The 21,140-nt window shown below is 39.9% G+C and overlaps 1 protein-coding gene across 19 annotated transcripts in view; it reads right to left on the reverse strand.

The window, feature by feature from the left end:
* The window catches only part of CARMIL1 (capping protein regulator and myosin 1 linker 1), a 314,309-nt gene that overhangs the window by 101,596 nt on the left and 191,573 nt on the right, over positions 1-21,140 (reverse strand). For all 19 annotated transcript variants that reach the window (XR_011995658.1, XR_011995657.1, XR_011995656.1 and 16 more), the window contains 7 exons: positions 20,417-20,486; positions 11,975-12,056; positions 11,143-11,242; positions 10,987-11,041; positions 6,196-6,368; positions 4,371-4,439; positions 1,576-1,669 (listed from right to left, as the gene is read on the reverse strand). Coding sequence is in view for 16 of the 19 variants with exons in the window: in XM_072728997.1 (XP_072585098.1) it covers positions 1,576-1,669; positions 4,371-4,439; positions 6,196-6,368; positions 10,987-11,041; positions 11,143-11,242; positions 11,975-12,056; positions 20,417-20,486 (643 nt within the window). In the remaining 3 variants the exon portion in view is untranslated. The remainder of the gene's footprint in view (positions 1-1,575; positions 1,670-4,370; positions 4,440-6,195; positions 6,369-10,986; positions 11,042-11,142; positions 11,243-11,974; positions 12,057-20,416; positions 20,487-21,140) is intronic.

The raw sequence follows: 21,140 nt of genomic DNA on the forward strand, positions 1-21,140 counted from the left end.
ACAGGGAGGAAAGAGGCTCTGAGAAGTCTTCCAGATGAGCTGACACTTGCCTTTAATGTTGACAAATATTCACGACATGGGGAAAGCATGAGTGTCATGAGATCAGAGCGGTGATTCCCAAATTTGTGGCCACCAGGAGAGTTTGTACAAACATGGATTGCTGAGGCCCATGCCTATTTCTGAGACCCAAGAATCTGCCTCTCTAACAAGTTCCCTGAAGGAGAGCAGAGCAGAGAGGCAGAGTTGGTAAGAAATGAAGGTGGCAGTGGATAGGAGGAGGATTCTGGGCAGAATTTTATGCCAGTTCAACGAGAGCAGGCTCTATTCTAAAAAGCCACAGTAGCGGGGAGGGCAATGGAATGGGGAGGGGGTGCCGAAGAGGTTAGTCTGCTCAAATTTGCTGCGAACAAGATGGCTTTTTGACTGCAGCATAGAAAACAAACAAGAGAATGTAATAATCCTGCTGAGACGTAATGAGGCTTGAACAAAAGCATCCATGCTAGGAAGAGAGGAGAATAGAGCTAATGAAGAGATTTATCTATAAACTTGATGACGGCATGGCTATGGAAGACCTGGGAAAAGTCAAAGCGTGGGAAGCTGGATGGTACTACCAGATAGGTGGACAAAAAGGATGAAAGATTTCAAAGATGCCCCAGCTACCACATAGTAAAAGTACAGTAGGCTTCTTCAGATGGGAAATCCTTGAGCAGATCTAAAAATCGAGAAAGGTAACGGTAACTATAGAAAGAGAAGGATGGAGGTACAGCAGAGCAAGAGTATGACTCTGGGCAAGTTTCCAGCCTGGGCAGAGACGGCCGGGTCATAGGCACCATGGACTTTGAAGGGGGAGATCTCTGTCATCCTCTGGGGTGTCAGAAAGGAGGTGGGAATGGATGTGGAATTAGACACATTCATAACAAAGCTGGTAAAAGAAGATCTCATCCACATCCTAAATGTCTTGATAAGAAAAGAAGGGAAGTGGGGCACCTGGGTGGTTCAGTCAGCTAAGTGTCCAACTCTATTATGGGTCAGGTCAGAATCCCAAGGTCATGATCTCAGAGTCCTGAGAATGAGCCCCGTGTGTCGGGGTCTGCGCTAAGCAGGGAGTCTGCTTGAGATTCCCTCTTTCCATTTCCCTCTGATCTCCCTCCTACTCTCTCTCTCTCTCTCTCTCTCTCTCTCTAATATATAAATCTAAAAAAAAAAAAAAAGAAAAAGAAAAAGAAAGAAAGAAAAGAAAAAAGGGAAGGTTTTAGCTGCTGAGGGTAAAAGTTGTGCTGGCATCCAGTTCGACACATTCTCTGAAGGATGAATAAGAAGCTATCTGTGCATCAGTGCTGGTATGCTGATGGTGTAAGGATGTTATTCCACCTAAATTTCATGACAAGTTTTCGTATTTCTTATGTCATTCCTCCCTTGGTCACACAAATTATGCAAGTTGTGATCGCAAGAATTCAAGTTCATGTGAAAAAACCTTTGTAAGATATAAAATATTGTTCACACATTCAGGATTATGCTAACAAAACTCAATTCAAATGTGGATTTATTATGATTAAGCTACTGAATCTCTAATACCTTTTGCAGAGCCTCTTCTGTTTTTTCAGGGTTTGTTTTTAGGGCTTGAGAAGCATCATACATAGGGATTGGCATAAACCTCAATGTATAGTTCCTAGAAAAAGGAGAAAGTAATATTTATTTAAAAATAATGTCCTACTACCTTACTTCAGCACTCTTTTTTTTTTCAACCCAGAAACAGTTGCTAGAACATCTTAGAAAATTCTGAACTAACAAGCTACCTTAGGGCCCCAGATTATAGGTCAACTTTCTTTAGTACTCATGTATGCAGCGCCATGGGCCACCACGTCAGCTCAAGTTGTCTTATAAAAGTGACATGACCACAAGGCAACTGGTGGTGGTGTTTTCAAAACCAGATTTTCAAACTGGGACTGGAAAAATGGGCCAAGAGAAAGGCTAGGAGGGAAGTCCAGCCTCCACCTGCTACTCGGGATTTAGTCACCCAACAGATCTGAACGTACCTGTATCACCACAGTGACACCTGTCAGGCCCAAACCGACAGAGGAAAACTACACAATGAAACCCAAATAACTGCTTGCAAAGCAAGGACTTTAGCATCCACAAAAATAGTCTGTGTAGGCTCTGCACCGCTTTAAACAAGGAGGCCCCAAAGCAGCCACTGTCTTCAGAAAAGCTGCTTCACACAGGCTTCCTGCCAGGCTCAACACTCAGACCCTGTGCACGTCTCTGTGGTCTGCATTTCATACATGGCCTGTGTCCATTGGGCTCAACTCCCAGTGAACCAACTGGTGGAAAACTGTGTTCCTGTATCATCCTCCCTGCTGTTGCACAGCTCGTTGGGGACAAGAGTGCAAGGAGAATCATCTTTGTGTAAGGAAATCAACACGGAACTCTGAATCTGTGCCCTGGCCTTGGATCCTGACCCTGCTGCAAACCACTCTGTGCCCAATGACCACAAACACCTGCTCCTGGACCACACACTAGCCCTGGGGATGCCTCCTCTCTCCCACTCTAAACCCACTTGCCTTTTTCTACCGCACGACACTCAGAAGGATGACCTTCTGAGCCATGTGGTGACAAATGGCGTGTTCTAGTCCACTGGGATCTCATAGTCAGTTGCCTTGTAAACACTAAACAATACTCACAGTGTGATTCTGGTGGCTATTTATATGGCTTCTACTGGAAGAGTAAATTAACTAACTCCCAAAATATGGTATCATCAAGAACTAATAGAAGAAATAAGCAACTATCTTAATAAAAGTAGTCATCTATATGGGTGTTATCTAATGGAAAAAAATGTTTCTCAGTCCAATGTATGGTGCTTTGATGTAAAATAATGTACAAAGAAAAAGGCTGTTATTTCTAGGACTTCAATTTTTGCCTTAGCTTTGTTTTAGCAAAATTGTTTTTGTTTGGTTTAAGAGGAGCCAACCAACTTAAATGAAGAGACGGCACATGTATTTTGCAGCCTTGAGGATTTTCCTTGGCCTCATCCAACTATGATCATGTTCCCGACCGGCATACTTTATTTAAACCAAATGTGATTTTGGGCCACTGGCATTGTAGAGCACAGCATACATAACAGACTGTAATCCGGGGAGCCCTACCATCAATCTGGATATGTTGAGTACGAGTGTGCAGATTCTTGGCTTCTCACAAAGACCAGTGTGGGCTACTGGCAGTCTACAGCAGTCGTAACTGTGCTGTGCCCACCCAAGTGTAGCTATTTGTAAATAAATGTTTCCATTCGAAGGTTTCCTGATGCAATGGGAATAATTATAGATGGTTTTGCAGTCACAGAAGGCACCAGGAAGAGGTGAAGCAAGCTACCTTATCCATATTTCGTGATGGTCTATGGGGGCAGCACTCTTGACCTGCTCGATAAATCAGAACCCTGGCATTTAGAACTGGAAAGCACTTAGGGATAATTTACTCTGATTTTCTCACTTCATAAAAGAAGAATTAATCAGAAAGGTGCAATGTTTCCTTTGCTCAAGAGGATAGGTTTGTAGATGACAGAGCCAGGGACTTAATGGAGCGCTCTTATTTCTAGGCCTCAGATTTTATCCATGACACCATGTTGGGCATGAGAGCCCTACCTAGGAGGCTTCATGCATGAAGGGAAATCTGGGGAAAAAACATCAATGATGAGTAACCCCAACCCCTTCCCCAGGGGACCAGCTTCTATGCCACTAGCCCCTTATTTCCTACCCACATTTTGTCACCTCTCATTTTTAATGCTAGGTGATCATTTCTGCCTTCGGAAAACAAAATGAGGGCTGAAGAGCTCAGAAAGAACCAGATTTCTAGAATTTCTTCCAGCCATCTTTGTATTATTGCCTCATGTTATTTACTGGGAAAGTTAATTTGACAATTAACAGTAATTGTAGATGTTAGCTACTATGGTAATAATACCTTTGACAGTAATGAGACAAGTTAATCGGCCATTCCTCAATTCCAGTTTTATTTTCTGGAGCTTAGCTTTCTGCTTTCCACTGTATTCAAAATTGTCAGAATGCGCAGAAAAGGCAAGACCCAATAGGAAGAGAATGTGAAACAACAAGAAAAAGCAAGGTGACCATAGCATGGCTTCTCCGCATGGTCTCCTTTAATTCCCATGCTGGTGGTGTATCTCTGCCCTCGTATACAGATGAGGAAAGTCACACCAGACCAAAGCCCACATCTTCCCAGGTCCCATGGTGGAGTAGCAGAGGCTAACTCAGACCCAGACTTTCTGGATCAAAATCCATTGCTCCTTCTAGCACACCACCGGTAACACAGATACCATTGGTTCTTTTGCACTTTTCCAGAAAGAAATCCCAATTAAAACTTACTTTTCCATAGCAACAGCTATATCTTGGAAGCCTTGGGCAGTAATGTTGTTCTTGTCCCATATCACAGTCCTGTTTGGAAACCAAGTCACACAAATGATCAGACACTTAGGGATGGACAAAACGCTTCTCCTACTGAAGATGAGTCTCTTATAGACAATATTCTCTGGGTATTTTAGCACAATAGGCAAGGAGTAACATTCGACTTAGTTTTAAACACAGCAAGGATGAGTACCTCCTCCAACATTACATTCTTAACCCATTTACTGCTCACACAGTACAAGAAAATTGTACTGAAAAGCAACAGCATGCTCATTAACTTACCATGAAAACACCTGATGCTTTGTAGCCAGAAAACCCTAAAACCTGGTTTCTCTGATATTCTCTCAACGTATTCTCCAAACAGTTACTCGAGCATTCATGTCTGAAGCTGGAGCTGTTCATAAAAGATGCTAAAGGGTCCCTTGTCCAACACAAAGAATTTCAGGTCCTGAGACTGTTGCCCATTCTAAATAACTAGAAAGAATCCTCCTACATTGTCTGTTTTCATTGTTGCCCTGACATAGTATGATCAGCAATGCCAGGCAGTTCGCACTCTGCTGGTAACCCCACAGCTTCTATAAACAGGAGGTTGTTTACTTTTTAAGCACAAATTCTATTTTGAAAGTATCTACTTCACTTTCAGAATGTGAATTCTTCAGAGATATTCTGGCATCTGTCAATTCACCTGACACATGAAATGGCTTTTATTTGGCTGATCCAAAAATCACACCTCTAGCTGCTTTCACTTCCTGATTGCAATGATCCTGATCTCTTCTTTATGTACAGTACACCCTGGCCTTCCAAGAAACTGTTGCGGTTCTTGGCTTTTGTGTAGATAGAAGGTTCAGGAGAACAAGGAAGCGTCCACAAACATCAATAAAGAGCCCTTGAAGAGCAATGTGAATTAAATATTCATTTACCAGACTGCTGGGCTGGGGAACAACTACATTTCTCCGAAGGATGGAGGATAATATGGTCCTTAATAAAAGTGGTTACCACAGGGGCGCCTGGGGGGCTCAGTTCGTTAAGTGTCTGCCTTCAGCTCAGATCATGATCTCAAGGTCCTGAGATCGAATCCCACATCAGGGTCTCTGCTCAGCAGGGAGTCTGCTTCTCCCTCTCCCTTGGCCTGCCTTCCCCCTGCTTGTGCTTGCTCTCTTTCTCTGTCAAATAAATAAGTAAAATCTTTAAAAAAAAAAAAAAAAAAAGTAGTGACCACTTAGCTCGTTCTTAAGAAAAGCCACACTTGGGAAACATCAGGAGTGGTTGAAAACCACTACACAGAATAGTTAGCACCGAGCACAAACTTGCCTTTAACCAGGGTACCCCCTGCATTCCTCAGGTTTTAAGTCTATATTGGCAGTGGGGGAGGGGAAGTAAGATAGGCCCTCGTGTTGGACCTTCAGTCTTCCTGATTCTACTCTCTACCTGTAAAACTCTCCTCTGCTGCTCACTGACCTTCCCCTTACAGCTGTCAACACTGTGAAACAGGACATTGTGCCAGTTTTCCATTGGGTTTTATGCCACAGTGGAAATCGTTAAGACAACAGCTCATAGGAACCACAATATCTAACTTTGGGAACCCCACCCCACCCCGCCATCCCCAGTATTTTGACAAAAGACTTGAAACAGTCACCTCTTCTCAGTTGGCCTCATGGGAAACTCAGGTCCCACTGGGCACAGCCAGTTCTCCAATGCTTGGGGACTGGAATTTTTTCCAGAGCTTTCTAGGGCCCTCCTTAGGGTGAGTATCCACATCTCAGGGCCTAGTGCCTGACCCACATACCTGAGTTTGGTGTTGATTTGTAGTGCTTTGGCCAGCATCTTGGCTCCCATGTCCCCCATTCCATTCCCACTGATGTCCACTTTGGTCAGGGAGGTATTACTTCCCAGGGCATTGATGATGATGGTGACTTCAGTCTTGAGTTTTGAGTCGGCCAGGGACAAGGACTGCAGGGGCTGAAGAGGGAATAGGAAGTAACAGTGACATGGTCTGATCAAAGTAGCCACTGCTCTCAATGACCCATTTCAGGGAGAATCACCAGGGGAGGTACCTACTGCACGCACTTGAAGTGTCTCATTTTAAAACTCTGCCTAAAAGATGTTGATGAATGGGACCCAAAGGTTCTGGATAAAATGGACCTTTGCAGTCAAACACAAAGAGCTTGTGTTTCAGTGCTGAACACTGGCCACCTCTCTCCAAAGGGAAGCGTGGAAGGATGCCGGAGGGGCAGATGTCAGCTCTTTTGAAGTGGAAGACATGAAGAAATGAATAAGAAAAGTACATAAAAATTTCTGAGCTTCTATATGGCTACCCTACCCCTATTTTACCCATTTTATTTTTATAAAAGGTGAAATGACATCTTAAAATACTAGCAGAGGACAAATGCAAAATAAAAGCCAGCCAAGATTAATAACAGCTGACATTTACCGAACGCGTACTATCCTTAACCACCGTTCAAGCTTTTTGCATGTATTTAGTCATAGAATCCTCCCAGTACTCCAACACTGATGTATTACTATACTCAGTATTGTTATCCCCAGATCCCAAGTGAAACACAGAAGGGCCAAGTGACTCAACCAAGGTCATATAGTTAGAAAGTCACTGAACAGAAGCAGATAGTCTGGTTCCTGATTCTGTTCTCTGGGCTCCCACACCATCATGCTGCCCCTCAGAGTACACCCTCAATCCTTCTGGATGATCATCCTCAGCTTTATAAGTAACAATCAGAAGATATACAATTTTTCTAAAAAAAAAAAAAAAAAAACAGAAAAAGACTATTTTATTGTCATAAGCTGGATGGTGAATCCAAACCAGCCCACTCGCTGTCCGTTTAAGCTGGGGACTAAAGACCAAGTGGCCCAGAGGCAGGTTCTGTCTGGCCAAGAAAATGAAGAGGGCCCCTCCTTACCCCCACTTCCTTTTACTTGTTTACGCCACCTGCCCAGACCCAGAGGCATCTGGATTTGCAATCCCTGAATTCAGCCATAATGGAATTAACACAGCACTGAGAATTCCAGAACCTGAACCAATGTGGCCCTGAGAATCAGAATGCAGCCTTCCCTGGGGATCTGGATGGCTTCCAGGTTGCTTATGGTGGTCTAGATTGGCCCAACCATACATAACAGTTCTAGATGCTTACTCTGTAAGCAGTCTGACATTACAGGCTAGGGGGTGAGGGGGGATACTGGAAATAGTTGCTAGGGTCATCTACGTTCCACCACAGCCCATGGGATCGGGGCTCTTGAGATGTGCCTGGTAGTCTGTAGGACTTACACCACTGCGTGGCATCTCCCTATACCCGCTCAACCACCAGATACTGATTTGTTTAGGGTACATCTGCCAGAAGGCTACAGAAGGCAGGATGGGAGAGCTGATGGTCTCAAGACTCAGTTACTTCCAAAGCAGCATTATGCATTTTGACTAAAGGTTTACCAAGTGACCATATTTACTGTCCTTATTGTCCAAATTTGGCCACTTTTTCTAAATGTGATATACCTATCGTAAAATCAAAAGGTAACGTATGAACTTGAATCAAATTTCTAAAATTAAATGGCATGGTAAGTGCTGAGGCATTTAAAACCAGAAAGCCTGCATATGTTTAGACTCAGGCAGGTTTAGTGGGGCTGCTTTAATGTTAAGATCCCACACTCAGGGAAATGAAAAAAACTTAACTAAAATGCCTCAGACTCAGGGAAACTTAATGTTTTAAATGAAAACAAATGCAGTGTTCCTTTAATAAAAAGCTAAAATCACATCTCTCATGATTTTAATAATCTCTATTCAGCTACTACAAAAATGTTATATTATGGCTTCTTCCTAATACTGGAAAGCTGCCAAGTCTCCCAGCTAGCAAGCACCAATGCCAGTAGTATATTCAAACTCTAATACACCCCAGCTAACACTTAAAACTAATAGGCAGAGTCATTAATGCGAACAGAACAGCCTGAATTGCATGCATATTTATAAGGTCATCCCTTCCTGATTTATTGCACCTCCATGTAATATTACTATTTGAAATCTTACTATTTCTTTTCATAGCTGAACATGCTTAATCTGAATCTGTCTCCTTGCCACAGGCACCCCCAGGAGAAGCACATTTTCTAGTACTGATTACAACATGGTTTTGTGATACTTCAAAACAAGATTCCCTGTCATCTCAGCCTCTCCGCATTACTGTCCCAGGGCTCTGGGCACAGCAGCCCGACAACCACTGTCTATATTTGAAAGTGACACTGGAGCCCCTGGGGAATCAAGGTTTTCTAACCCAATATAATGTGTAACTCAGGCGAAGACAGTATTCCATGAGCTGTCAAAGAACAGGCTCTGACAACACATGGCCAGAATGTAAAAAGCAAGACATTATTTTATATATGGAAAAACCTTTAAAAAAATAAAATAAAAAAGGGAGTCCAATTGTGTCAGTTATTGGTGGAACTTTTAGTGCTGCAAGGCTCGCCTCCTAATCATTCTGAATTGTTTTGCACGTTACTAATTCAGAAGTAGGAAAAAATAGAAGGTAATTGCTTTTTGAAAAAGCCACCTACTTTTCAATGACGTGAACATAAAGAGCTTTCCCCTGTGTATTATTAGTGGCACACTTCCCAAACTTATAACTTGACAGAATTCACATTTATAGAGCAACTTTCCTACCAGCAAATAGGTTTTGAGGCAGGTTTTAAATATCAAGATCGTTTTTAAGTGAGAGCCTTTTGGAATTACAGAAACAGAAGACCCTCGTGTAAGAGGCAAAACATGACATTTTAAAATATTTTTTTCACAAAATATAAATTTCGCTAAAATATACACTAAGAAACAGTAGTTGGGGATGAATATTAACTGTGATGCTGAAATATTAGCATCTTCAATCTTTTAAAACAGGGCCAAGACTGGGAAATCAGAAACTCAAAGCAGAGTGGTATACAGTCAAATTAAATATGCAAAACTGCATCAATTTTGATTTATGTGCCTCATTTTAATAACCCAGTATAAAAGTAACAAAACATGGAGTTTATTACCAAATGAGGAAAGAATGAAGTGTCCAAATTCATGAATTGATAATGAATTTCATCTCTGGCCCATAGTTTGGAAATTATATCCACACAAAAAAAGAGACAGGACAACTGAATTTTCTTCCACCTTCCAGGTCAGATCTGCACAGAAAGATGCCAGCATCTAGGAAAAATTCTAGTCTCCACCTTTCCGGCCCCTTGGCTTTCTCAGAAAACCTAGCTTAGAGTCATACTAGAACTTGCTACTACCCTGTAAGAATTCAAAGTGGAAAACAATGCTTTTTAAAAATGTGTCCCCTCGGGATGCCCAGGTGGCTCAGTGGTTAAGCATCTGCCTTTGGTTCAGGTCATGATCCTGGAGTCCCCGGATCGAGTCCCACATCAGGCTCCCTGCATGGAGCCTGCTTCTCTTTCTGTCTGTGTCTCTGCCTCTCTCTGTGTGTCTCTCATGAATAAATAAATAAAATCTTTAAAAAATAAATAAATAAAAATGTGTCCTCTCTCACATGATTCGTATAGGAAATCCGTCTCATGACCTAAAAAGTAGCAATCACAAAACATCAATAACCGGAATCTTTGTAGCAGGAATACACATTGATTTGGGTTTTAGGTACCATCAAAGCTACTTGGTGGCCAAACAGGACTAAAATATGAAGTGGAAAAAACCCTTAAAAAGCCTCAGTAAAATATAAGGTGCAAAATATAAGATAACACCAGGTTTAAGTTAAAGAAATTAACAGTAGAGCACTTCTTGCTTTGTCCATAAAATATCCTTCTCTTGGGCACCTGCATGGCTCAGTCAGTTAAGCATCCGAGTCTTGGTTTCAGCTCAAGTCATGATCTCAGGGTCAATGTATCTGGCTTCTCACTGAATGCACAGTCTGCTTGAAATTCTTTCTCCCTCTCCCTCTGTCCCTCCTGCTCATGCTCTTACTCTCTCTCAAATGAATAAATCTTAAAAATATATATGTTTTTTCTTTTTTTCTAATGTACTTTAAAGGGCAGCAAAATAGGATACTATTTAAAATTAAATTTCTTTAATCTGAACCAAGTCTTGGCCAGAAGCAACTAAAGGGAATAAAAATATAAGAATGACACTTGAGCTCTAAAAGCAATTTCAGATGAGTAACCAGCTTTCTTAGTCTCTTGTAATTCTACATAATTATGAGACAAAATTCAAATTAGCAGTATGATATTTCCCAGCATGATATAAGGTCAGAAATTCAACTAGATTGAAAAAAAATTTCATATTTGCAGATTACTGCAACAGCTGAAGTTAGGACATAGTAAGTTTCATTAAAAGATGGGTTTATGAGCCAATTTATACTTCTTTTAATCTTTTAGTTACAATCTTCCTTTAACTAGTAATGAGTTGAAATGAAGACTAAGCAATTTTGAATACATTCTATGTACTAAAGCATAACTATTTATTCCATTAAAAAAAACAGAAATGGTGTAGATAAAATTAATCTGGAAGCATAGCAGCATTAACTCAGTAGAAATAATTAGTAAACATGGTAACAAGCTAAAGACTTGAGGCAAAAGTCTTTAAAATAATACTCACCGATTCTTCATCCTGAATCATCTGTACTAAGCTGTCCAACACAGGTGTCAGATTTCTAAAGAGATTTTAAAGATGTGGACAGTGGAATCAAATCAAAAGCTTTCACGAGGTTGCTTATTTTCATCATTGTTATATAAAAAAATTCAAAACTCTTACTTGGATTTCATATTATTAAAATTTTTGCCTAATGCCAGGTGTTGTATTGATCTGTTTTTACTGAGCCACACTATTAAGGTGGATAGGTCAGATTCTAAACCTGGAAAGAATCAGAAAAAGCAGAGAATCAAAACACACATGTATAAATAAATTCTCAAATGCAACATAATTAAGCAAAGGTGATACGCACTTGGATGACTTTCCCTATGGTCTCGAGAACCCTGGGATTCCAATCTTTCATTTTCCAAGGAACTTTTTTCTCTCTTTTCATGTCCTATTATTTCACAGGGTTAAACTCATTCTCTGCTAAGACATACCTAAATCTCTTATACACTCAGTGGGTAAGTCAAGTCAGCAAGAAATGGGGAAAGAATGAGTCTCATCTCTGCCCATGATTTTGTAAGAGGCAATTCCAACATACCGTTTGCTGGCAAGTAACTGAAGTTGTCTATGTGAACTTAACAGGCTCCTACTCACATGCTACTATAGTTGGCAGAAATGAAGCTAATGAAACAAGTTTCTGAGTAAATAAAAAAGGATTTTATTTTATTGTCACCAAGAATGCAAAAGGTCAGATAAAGATTATTATCAATGTTCTGATGACAATTTTTTTTTAAACTGACTTGTTTTATTGCATTTTTGGCCATGGTATCAACTTACTAAGACTCTGGCATTGACTTATTCCATACATAAATTCTGTTAAATCTAACAGCCCTATTAGTCAAGAAGTGCTATGACACATTCGTGTAGGTATTGTCTAGATTGGGCTTTTTCTTCCCCCTTAGTAACTTGCTTTAAATAGTATTTGTTTCTTCTCTGATTTCCAACTTACCATTATCGGAGATGTCTAAGCTGGTGATGTTGTGGATTTCAGCAATGCAGCCTTCTAATACTTGTGCACCTCCTGATCTCAGCTAGAGAAACACAAACCACACACAAGGTAAAGGAGTCACCTACTAGAAGTGGAACCAAATAAAATTAAAAGCAAGAGATACAGTCTCAGACTTCATGCCAAAGAACAAGTGAAAGCTTATCAACTCCATAGCTATCATCAGTGGTAAAGAGCCAATCACTAGTCATTGCTACTGTTTCCCATGCTACCTAAATCTGTAATTGCTAGAAAAAGAAACAGAAAGATGAAGAGCATGGGTTCTGTCAGCCTACACGCGCTGTCTTCATTTCTGACTTTTGGAAACCTAACAATTCCCTTTTATACGTAAGGAACTGTTAGGGATTTTGTCTGATTATTCCAGATTTCAGGGTAGGACTCCACCAAGTAGCAGCAAAACAAGCAAAGGAGATAGCGAAGATGAATTCTTGCTGTCAACCACTTCAGGAGAGACCCAGCCTGTTGTCCCACAGAAACAGTGTGTGTGGTCTCAGTATACAAAGTAAACAGCTCAAGGTGATTACAATGATCTGTACAAACTCACTGAGCCACAGAAGAAAGAAAGATGTTAGAATAATTTAAAATATTATGGTTGGCTTAGAGCAAAACTAATTCTCATTTTATAACCTCATTTATTTTAAAAAGACCAGCAACCTATAAAAGTCAATACTTTGCATCTTTTCCCAGGAAACCAAAAGCATATCTACAGAGATCAGAAGATCTTTTTGTTTTCAAATATCTGAGTTCCTACTATATGTAAAGGATTGTAAAGGATGAAAATTTCCCAAGATGTGGCCTCTTTGCTCAGCAAACTTACTATTTCATAAGGGAAAGAAATGATCACCTTCTGGGAACCTATAATGTACCCTAGTTTCTCTACCAATGTAAGAACATTAAAATTTATCTAAGCTGCTATACCAAGTGTAAAATGCAAAACGCTACTTCCTACTTGTGCAAGTTTTGATGTAAGAATTTAAAGAACCAATTCACTGTTTTACATGCAATATTTTTATGGTATCCAGAACCAAAACCTGCTCATTTCCATGGCTGCTTGGGTGTCAGGCAGTTTTCACACAGATCAGATCCTTGGGATTGTTATTTATTCAGGAGTATTTCAGATGAGGTGTTTAAATTCAGCCTTCTCTACTTTCTATGGTGGCAGCAGATCACTCTGGGGGGCCTGACATGAACTCTAAAGGGACAGACCTGCCCAGGAGGTTGGTCTTCAAGCTTTAGGGAAACCAAGACCAACTAACTCCAGTTGAGGGGCTTAGAACCCAGTGTGTGCAGCGGCTGCCAAGGCAGAAGGCCCATTTTACTACACCTGCTTGTACTCCCAGGTGCTCTCCAGCTGACTCACAAACCCAGAGTCCATCTTTATCACATCATCTCTAGACTCGCCCCAGCAGCCTGCAGTTCAGAGTGTAGTCCCCAGACTGATGGCAGTCTGCAAAGTTTGCTACTGGTCTTGGGTAAAATAGATGCAGAAATTGACTATGAATATATTAAAAATCTGAGTAATAATACTTTGAGGTCTGTTGCATCAATTAACAAAAATTGAGGGCTTATATTTTTATGTCTTTTTAAATCTTTTTCTATATATTTTTATTATATTTTTTGCAAAAGTACTGGTTTATGATAGAATGGAAATTAAAAAAAAAAAAAACACAACAACCAAATTCTTCACCACATATAGTTTTGAGAAGCAATGCTCCAGATAATAGCTTGTTAATACTTGAAGATGTGAATGTGTATACAGACTAAGTCAAAGTTAAAGCAAAAAATATTTTAAGCAAACACTTCAAAGAAACATAATTTGGCTTTTAGAGCATGAAAAAATGCTCTTCAGAAGATAAACATAAGTGCATAAAGTCTTCACAATGTGATTATTTGCTGTTAGCGAGGTCTCTGCAGAGAAGTAAAATTTCTTCAAGAAAATATCTCATTATTATCAAGTACAGTAACAATATTCCATCTACAGATATGGAAAATACAAGTGACATTTAAGTGCTCAATTCTGTTTATTTTATAAATACTGATAATATTTGTACCATATAGCCATAAAACTAACATTCTTCCAATAGTTAAAAACCAATCAAATATATCAACAGACCTTAATTTATTGATTTATAAAGTACTTACACAGTGGCCAAGCTAAGGAAAGCCCAAGGAGAAAAAATAAAAGCACATTATGAGCAGTAAGCAGAGCAGAGAAGCTGAAGCCTTTATCAATGTATTATGAAAAAAAGCAGAAGGGTTAGAAAAACGCTTCCAACTAAAAATCCGCTCCCAAAACCCAAATCAAAACTTTAACTAATAAAATAACTTATCTTCAGGTACCAAGAACATTCAATTGAATTCACAGGTTATTAAATGCCTAAAACTGCCCCAAAGCTAAGGCTTTCCTAAAACAGTAAAAGCTTTGCCATTACTGTAAATGAAAATCCTTTTAAGTGAAATTTGCATAATGAGAGGCTATGTCTGCATGTGTGCATGTAAAACTGGTTTTTAAATTACCCTCATTTGGATCCCACACACTGGCATTATTTAAAAGAAAGCAAGATCAAAGAGGAGTAAATGTGACTGAATCACTGAATACTTTTTGAAATGTTAAAAATAAACTCACATTTGTTTCAATAGAGAAGTGTTCTCTTGCTCAAGAAAGGTAGATGTTACTCACAGTTCTAAGAGAATAGTTGCATCTAATACTCAAATAGCCATAATGAGGACAAGAGAAGCAAGGAAAACTAAAATCTAGACAGAATTTTTAATAATTCATTTTCCTTTGGGGCATCTGGGTAGCTCAGTCAGTCGAGCGTGCAACTCTTGATTTCAGCTCAGGTCATGATCTCAAGGCTGGAGGATGGAGCAGAAAGTCTGCTTCTCTCCCTCTTCCCACCCCACCCTCTGCTCTCTCTCTAAAATAAACAATATCTTTAAAAAAATTCATTTTCCTTCCTCTAGATCACTTGCCATTTAAAAAGATGTGACAAAATATAAAATATATATTCTAAATATAAAATAATCCCTCAAATTAGCATTTTTCTGCTACAGGAGTCCCAATTTCAATTAAAAAATAATTTTTATCCCGGGAAATTTTCTCACTTTATGCTGTGAACAGTGGGGACGCCTGGGTGGCTCAGCCGGTGAGCGTCTGCCTTTGGCTCAGGGCATCATCCTGGAGTTCCTGGATCAAGTCCCAAATCAGGCCCTCCACAGGGAGCCTGCTCCTCCCTCTGCCTGTGTCTCTGCCTCTCTCTCCGTGTCTCTCATGAAAAAATAAATAAACTCTTTAAAAGAAAACAAACTGTGAATAGTGTATCGGTTTCTCCAAGGACAAAAAGTGGTTTGACAAGAGCGGACTCAAAATGTCCTCTTGTTAAGCGGAGTCTGATGCCAAAAGGCAATTTGGATCCGAAAAAGACAGATATAAGTAGTCATTTCTAAGGAGCAAACAGTTGTGTGTTTTATACTGCTTCCTATATGCTTCCTGCTGTGACAACAGTTTTTGCTTTGCCTCCCACCCTGGGCCCAACAGGAAGCTGATCCCTGGGGGGTACAACCGTGGTAGGTACCCACCTGCATCGCAGCACACCTGCCTTCCACCTCAAAGGTGGGTGAACCACTATTGCATTGGACAGAATTGCCTCAGAAGTTTCTATTCCGGTGCTGCAATGTCCTAATCATTACAAATGATCTGATCTGCTGCTCCTTTTTCTACGCATCATCAAAGCACCCTGGCGGGAATTGTGGAATCATGTGCAGGAAAGTTTCTGCTTAAAAGAACCGACTCTACACCCAGACCTACAACTTTGCATCACTTCTGAGGTCTTGGAGATTCTTCTCTCTCACTTGGAAGGACCGTGAGCTGGAGGAATTCAGCAGCAGCATTTCTCTATTCTGTTCCTGCAGTAGGACCATGGTGACATTTCTACACAGGCCAGAATGACGGAGCCACTGGCTCCCTTCAGGTAGACAGGCATGTGGAGAGAATCCATCCGAACGCCAATTTCACTACTACCATATAAAACAGTTGTAAAACACTTCTTTTGGAACAAACCTTGAGGGCAACGGGACACATATCTTTGAACATCCACAAGGATGCTGAATCCTTACCCTGTGAGAGTGAATGAGGATAGCCACAGGCCATCCAGGGTACAAGTCTGGCCTTGGAGGGTAATACAGTTTTGCGTCCCAAATCAGGTGGGACTATAAATTGATGAGACTAATTCTTCTTGAAAGATTAAAAATAGCTTTGAAGGCAATTCCCAAAAATATTTCGGAAAATCCAGAATCTTAATAATTCTAAATAAAGATTTTTAGAAAGGCCATACTGACTCTTGCTGTAAATTCTGACATTCAAAATAAGGCTTCACTGTAGTCATTCTTGTCCTCCCCAGAGGATGGCTCACACTCAGCAGGGTGCCAAATCCCTGGAGCTATTATGGTCTCCATTCCACAGGTGAGAAACGAAGCCTGAAGAAATGCAAGCCAAGTGGCCTAGCCAGACTTCAAAGGGCGCTTTACTGATTTCAGTGTACCAACCCTTGGTCATGACCCCCTTTTGTCTCCCAGGACTACTTGTAATTCTTTTCCTAGAAAGATGACTCCTTTTTGGTACTAAAAAGACCGAGGGAAAGAAAACAAACTGGTAAACATAATTCATGTGGAACATCTTAAGGAATGCAGATGCTTTTTTCTCTAAGTGGAGACATTATCTGTACATGAAAGCTTAATTTCCATACTTATTAGCTTTGCCCTCAGAGATCCAAAGATTGCAGCCTCAAATTCTGGACTTAGGTGTCCAAATACCAATGATGTTTGCTTGTAGGAAAGCAATTCTATAATTTATAAACATCTACATGGTACTTTTATTTTTAAATAGCATTTAGCATAAATCTCCTCTCTCATTCAAACTGATGAACGTGAAGTGCCTCTTTCGGGGAAATACAGAAGTCCTCTGAGGACCACAGGGACAAGTCACCAGAGAGGTGAGCATGGACAGTGAAGGGACCAGCAATGGTAAAAACTAAAAATCATTTCCATAAGTAAAGTTATTCTAAGCTTCCTATGTAGACATTTAAAAAAAAAAAACTACTCAAGTGTAATTGACACACAGTGTCCAGTGTACATGTTTGTTTCAGGTGAGGATAATTGAACAACTCTGTACATTAAATGCTCACAATGCTAAGTGGAGTCACCATCTGATAACATACAACACTACTACAATATCACTGACCATATCCTCTTTTCATCTCTGTAAACATGTAATTCTGACTTCAAAGTTACTTCCTTCTCCCCTCCCAGTAAACTCAACCACTGTCTTAAGTGATGGCCATTTATCTTCTGTAACACCCACACAAACCTGATATTAAAATTAACCAATGGCAAGTAGCTATTTTATAATAAAATACAAAAACTTCATGTTACATCACATTTGTCCTTTGCTTCCATGGCTGGGTAGATTGTCATATTAGAGGCATCACTGGGGGACCGTGAACTTGTTTGGTGCCCACATCAGGAAATATCCAGTGTTACACTTTGGACTGACTCTTTTCAGGTCAACCCCTCATCCTGGGTCACTGTGGAAGACTTCCAAGATGACATGGCATCAGAGAGAAGTTTCATCCCCTACCACCACAGGTGGGGTAATTTATCTGATCATAAGGGAACATTAAGTGCTGAATTTTTGCATGATTTTAATGGGCATGCTAACAGTAGAGGGGATTGTGTCTACTATGGCTAAAGAGAGAAAGAAAAGAAAAAAATATACACATGAATAATTTTAAACATCCAAGTTGGTGAAAGACTTTTTCTAAGAGCACTACCTAAACTCTGAAGTATCAAATAATTAAAAGGGCATCAGTTAATACTCAAAATGGCCAAGCATTCTACGCAGATAATATCATAACCCCTAACACCTTTCCAGGGGAGATTTACTTTATCATGGAGAGAAGCAAAGAGAAACCTAGTTAGATTTGGACACCCATCTATAAGAAGAAAAATATGACAAGACACCTTAATTTAGAAAAATAACTTTGTGTTTCATCAATTTTCACAAGCAGCAAGATAACGTGACTTTATAAATGTGGCCACCAGAACTGTGATTCAAGCGTTAAGATGGTGGGAGAGCATGGTACTAAGGGTACTAAGGTAGTCTGAAGGGTTCCCATTTCTCAGCAGTACCACTGTATCATATAATCTGTAAGTGAATGCCCAAAATAAAGTTGTAATTGCCATCATCCTAACGGCCAACCCTAACATCAGAGAGCAATCATTTGATCTGGATTCCCGCCTTAGTAACAAAAAAATCATAAAGGAAAAAGGTCTATTAGCCATTTGGTGGAACCTAATTAAATTGTCAACAGTCTACCATTTTGACCTACAAAAATGTCAATTTTATACAGTTCACCAAATAGAACAGTCTTTGAACATTATTCCCAGTGGGATGATAAAGAAGTTTAAAAACAAGTGACATAGCAATATAACACAGTATTCTTTGGGCATATGATAACCTAACAACTTATTTGAGAAGTAAATGTCTTAATCACATTTGATGTTCTAATAATTACCCGTATAATTAACAACAATCAGGAAAGCACATTTTCATCATACTCTGCCATTAGCAAGCTGATCATTTCAACTTCTTTAGACCTTACTTTTTTCATCCCTAAGTATGATCAGATGATCACTTATGTCCCTTTCTATTTTGATCACAGAATTAAATGGAAGATGTTGTACTGATTGGAATCACTATATTTAATGAGGATAGTAAAAGGTTTGGGTCATTCAGTAGTGTGAGCTAGTAGAGCAATCAAGTTTGTACGAATTTGCTTTTTTTTTAATAGAATAATCCTTCCTACCCCCATTCTTCTTACTCCTCCCCCCAAACAAAAGTTTTTATTAATGCCACATTCCTTAAGAAAGTATTGGTAAACAATTAATTCATATTTCCAAACTTGGTTTCTATTATATGGTCTGTCTTTATAAATAAAAGAACAATAGGGCTACCTGGGTGGCTCAGTCAGTTGAGTGTTCAACTCTTGATTTCGGCTCAGGTCATGATCTCAGGGTCTTGAGATCAAGCCCCAGGTTGGGCTCTGTGCTCAGTGGGGAGTCTGAGATTCTCTTTCCCTCTCCCTCTACCCCTGTTTATGTTCTCTCTCTCTTTCTATAATAAATAAATATATTTTTATTTTTTTATTTTTTTATTTTTTTTTAAATAAATATATTTTTAAAACAAACAACACTGACTTACACATGAAAATTTGACAGTGCAGAAAAGTACCAGACAATCAGAAAAAGAATAAGATCACAAAGGAATGAAGCAGTCAGGGGAGAAATTCTACAAACAGATAAACAATAAAAACAAATAACTTTTATATGTCCCAGATGCCCCAGACGAAGAAGAGCTCCTTTAAACTCCATAACACAAGCCACCAGGAAAGGCACTAATGTTGCCTCCATTTTGCAGATATAGGTGTTGAGATTTTGAGGTATCATCTAATTCATGTAGGACCGCATATCATTTGAGACCAAATTCAAATTGAACCCTCGGAATCTGACACAGACATGGAGGAAACTGGACTTGACCTCACTCCTCAGAGACGGGAGCCCTGGAGAAGAGGGACACACCAAACATGAGACAGAAGGAGAGAAGAGTGGGTACACAGGCCCAGGTACAGAAATGAAAGGACATCACCTCCAGAAGAAACCAAGTACGACATATGGGGTTAAAGTCAGGCTCTGGAGGGGCCCCATGATTTGTACCTGGGTATTTCCTTACTGGTCTCCACATAAAAGGAAAGTCACAAGACTATAAAAGTTTAGGTACTCTCTAAAAAATGTAGAGGTTTTTAGTCGCAAATTATCTTGGTATTCTTTGAAAGGAAGTATCTGCAATTGTTAGAATTTTGAGAAGCATCTTAATTTTCCTGTTTTAAATCAAGATCTTAAAAAAAATAAGATGAATGACACCACAGTCATTCTCTTTCAGTCTCTGAACTCATGTCAGACTACAGGCATCTGTGCCCCGCAAGGAATGCAGAATGTTACGTTTTTCATAACAGTAAAGCTAGTTTATGGCTTTTCTATCTAAAGTCTTCATCATAAGATATTTAAGCAACTGGCACTAAGAATGAATCAAAACAAAACAAAACAAAACAAATCCCTAAGTCATTGAAAACCCACTCAAATGCTTTCTGAATGGTGTTCTATGGCTGTTTGTAGATAAAACTTGCAAAATACAGAACATCAGAGACATCTATAAAATGTATGTTTTTCTGAACCCTCCAGATTCAGTCTCACACTTTTTCCAGGAAAAAGGCAAAGCAATTTTGATGGTATTATAATCTCTTCCATTCTGTAGTCTAAATGTGTTCTTACCTCACAATTGCTGAGATCAAGAGAAACTCCCTTCAAGTTATGATTGCAAGCCAGGCCCAACAACAGTGCTCTGAGGGGAGAAAACACACACGTTAGACAGAAATTCCACACGTTGCCCCAAAACATAGTCACATGCTGAATAAAGCCCAGAGAAGGAAGAATGCTTTTCCGAACCATAGGTCAAGCACCAAGCACCACCTCAGGTTTTAAAATCCCGACCGCATTTCTGCCTCCCAGACTCCGTGAGAAAATGATGCTGTAACATTCTTCTGTTTGACGGGCAGTGGACGTATTATGAATGCATGACCTTCCAGGACTGCTTTTCCTATGCAAATAAACCAACAGTACTCCTAACTGCACACTGAAATTAAATTGTGTTCATCACAGATCAGTTCCCACCTGCATCTGCTTAAGAACACCTTTAATATTGTTTAGGAAATTATTAGGCAATTGTTATCACAGTAGCAAAATAACACTGGTTTTCCCTAAGGAACAGGTTATGAAGAAGTCAGGCTCTGTAGTATCTAGCATAGGAAATTACGGTCTATGCAGAGGGCTGTTTTTTTGTTTTTTGTTTTTGGTTTTTTTTTTAAGCATCTACAGCAGGAGGTAAGAGAGAAGGCACAAGTCTGGAGCCTTGAGTCCAGGATCCTGCCTGTCCAGCTGGCCACCACTAGCTGGTGTCGGGGCAAACTGCATCAGCACCATGGAAAGGAATTTTCTG

Source organism: Vulpes vulpes, chromosome 12 (assembly GCF_048418805.1).
Source record: "Vulpes vulpes isolate BD-2025 chromosome 12, VulVul3, whole genome shotgun sequence".
In the NCBI taxonomy this organism is placed as follows: domain Eukaryota; kingdom Metazoa; phylum Chordata; class Mammalia; order Carnivora; family Canidae; genus Vulpes; species Vulpes vulpes.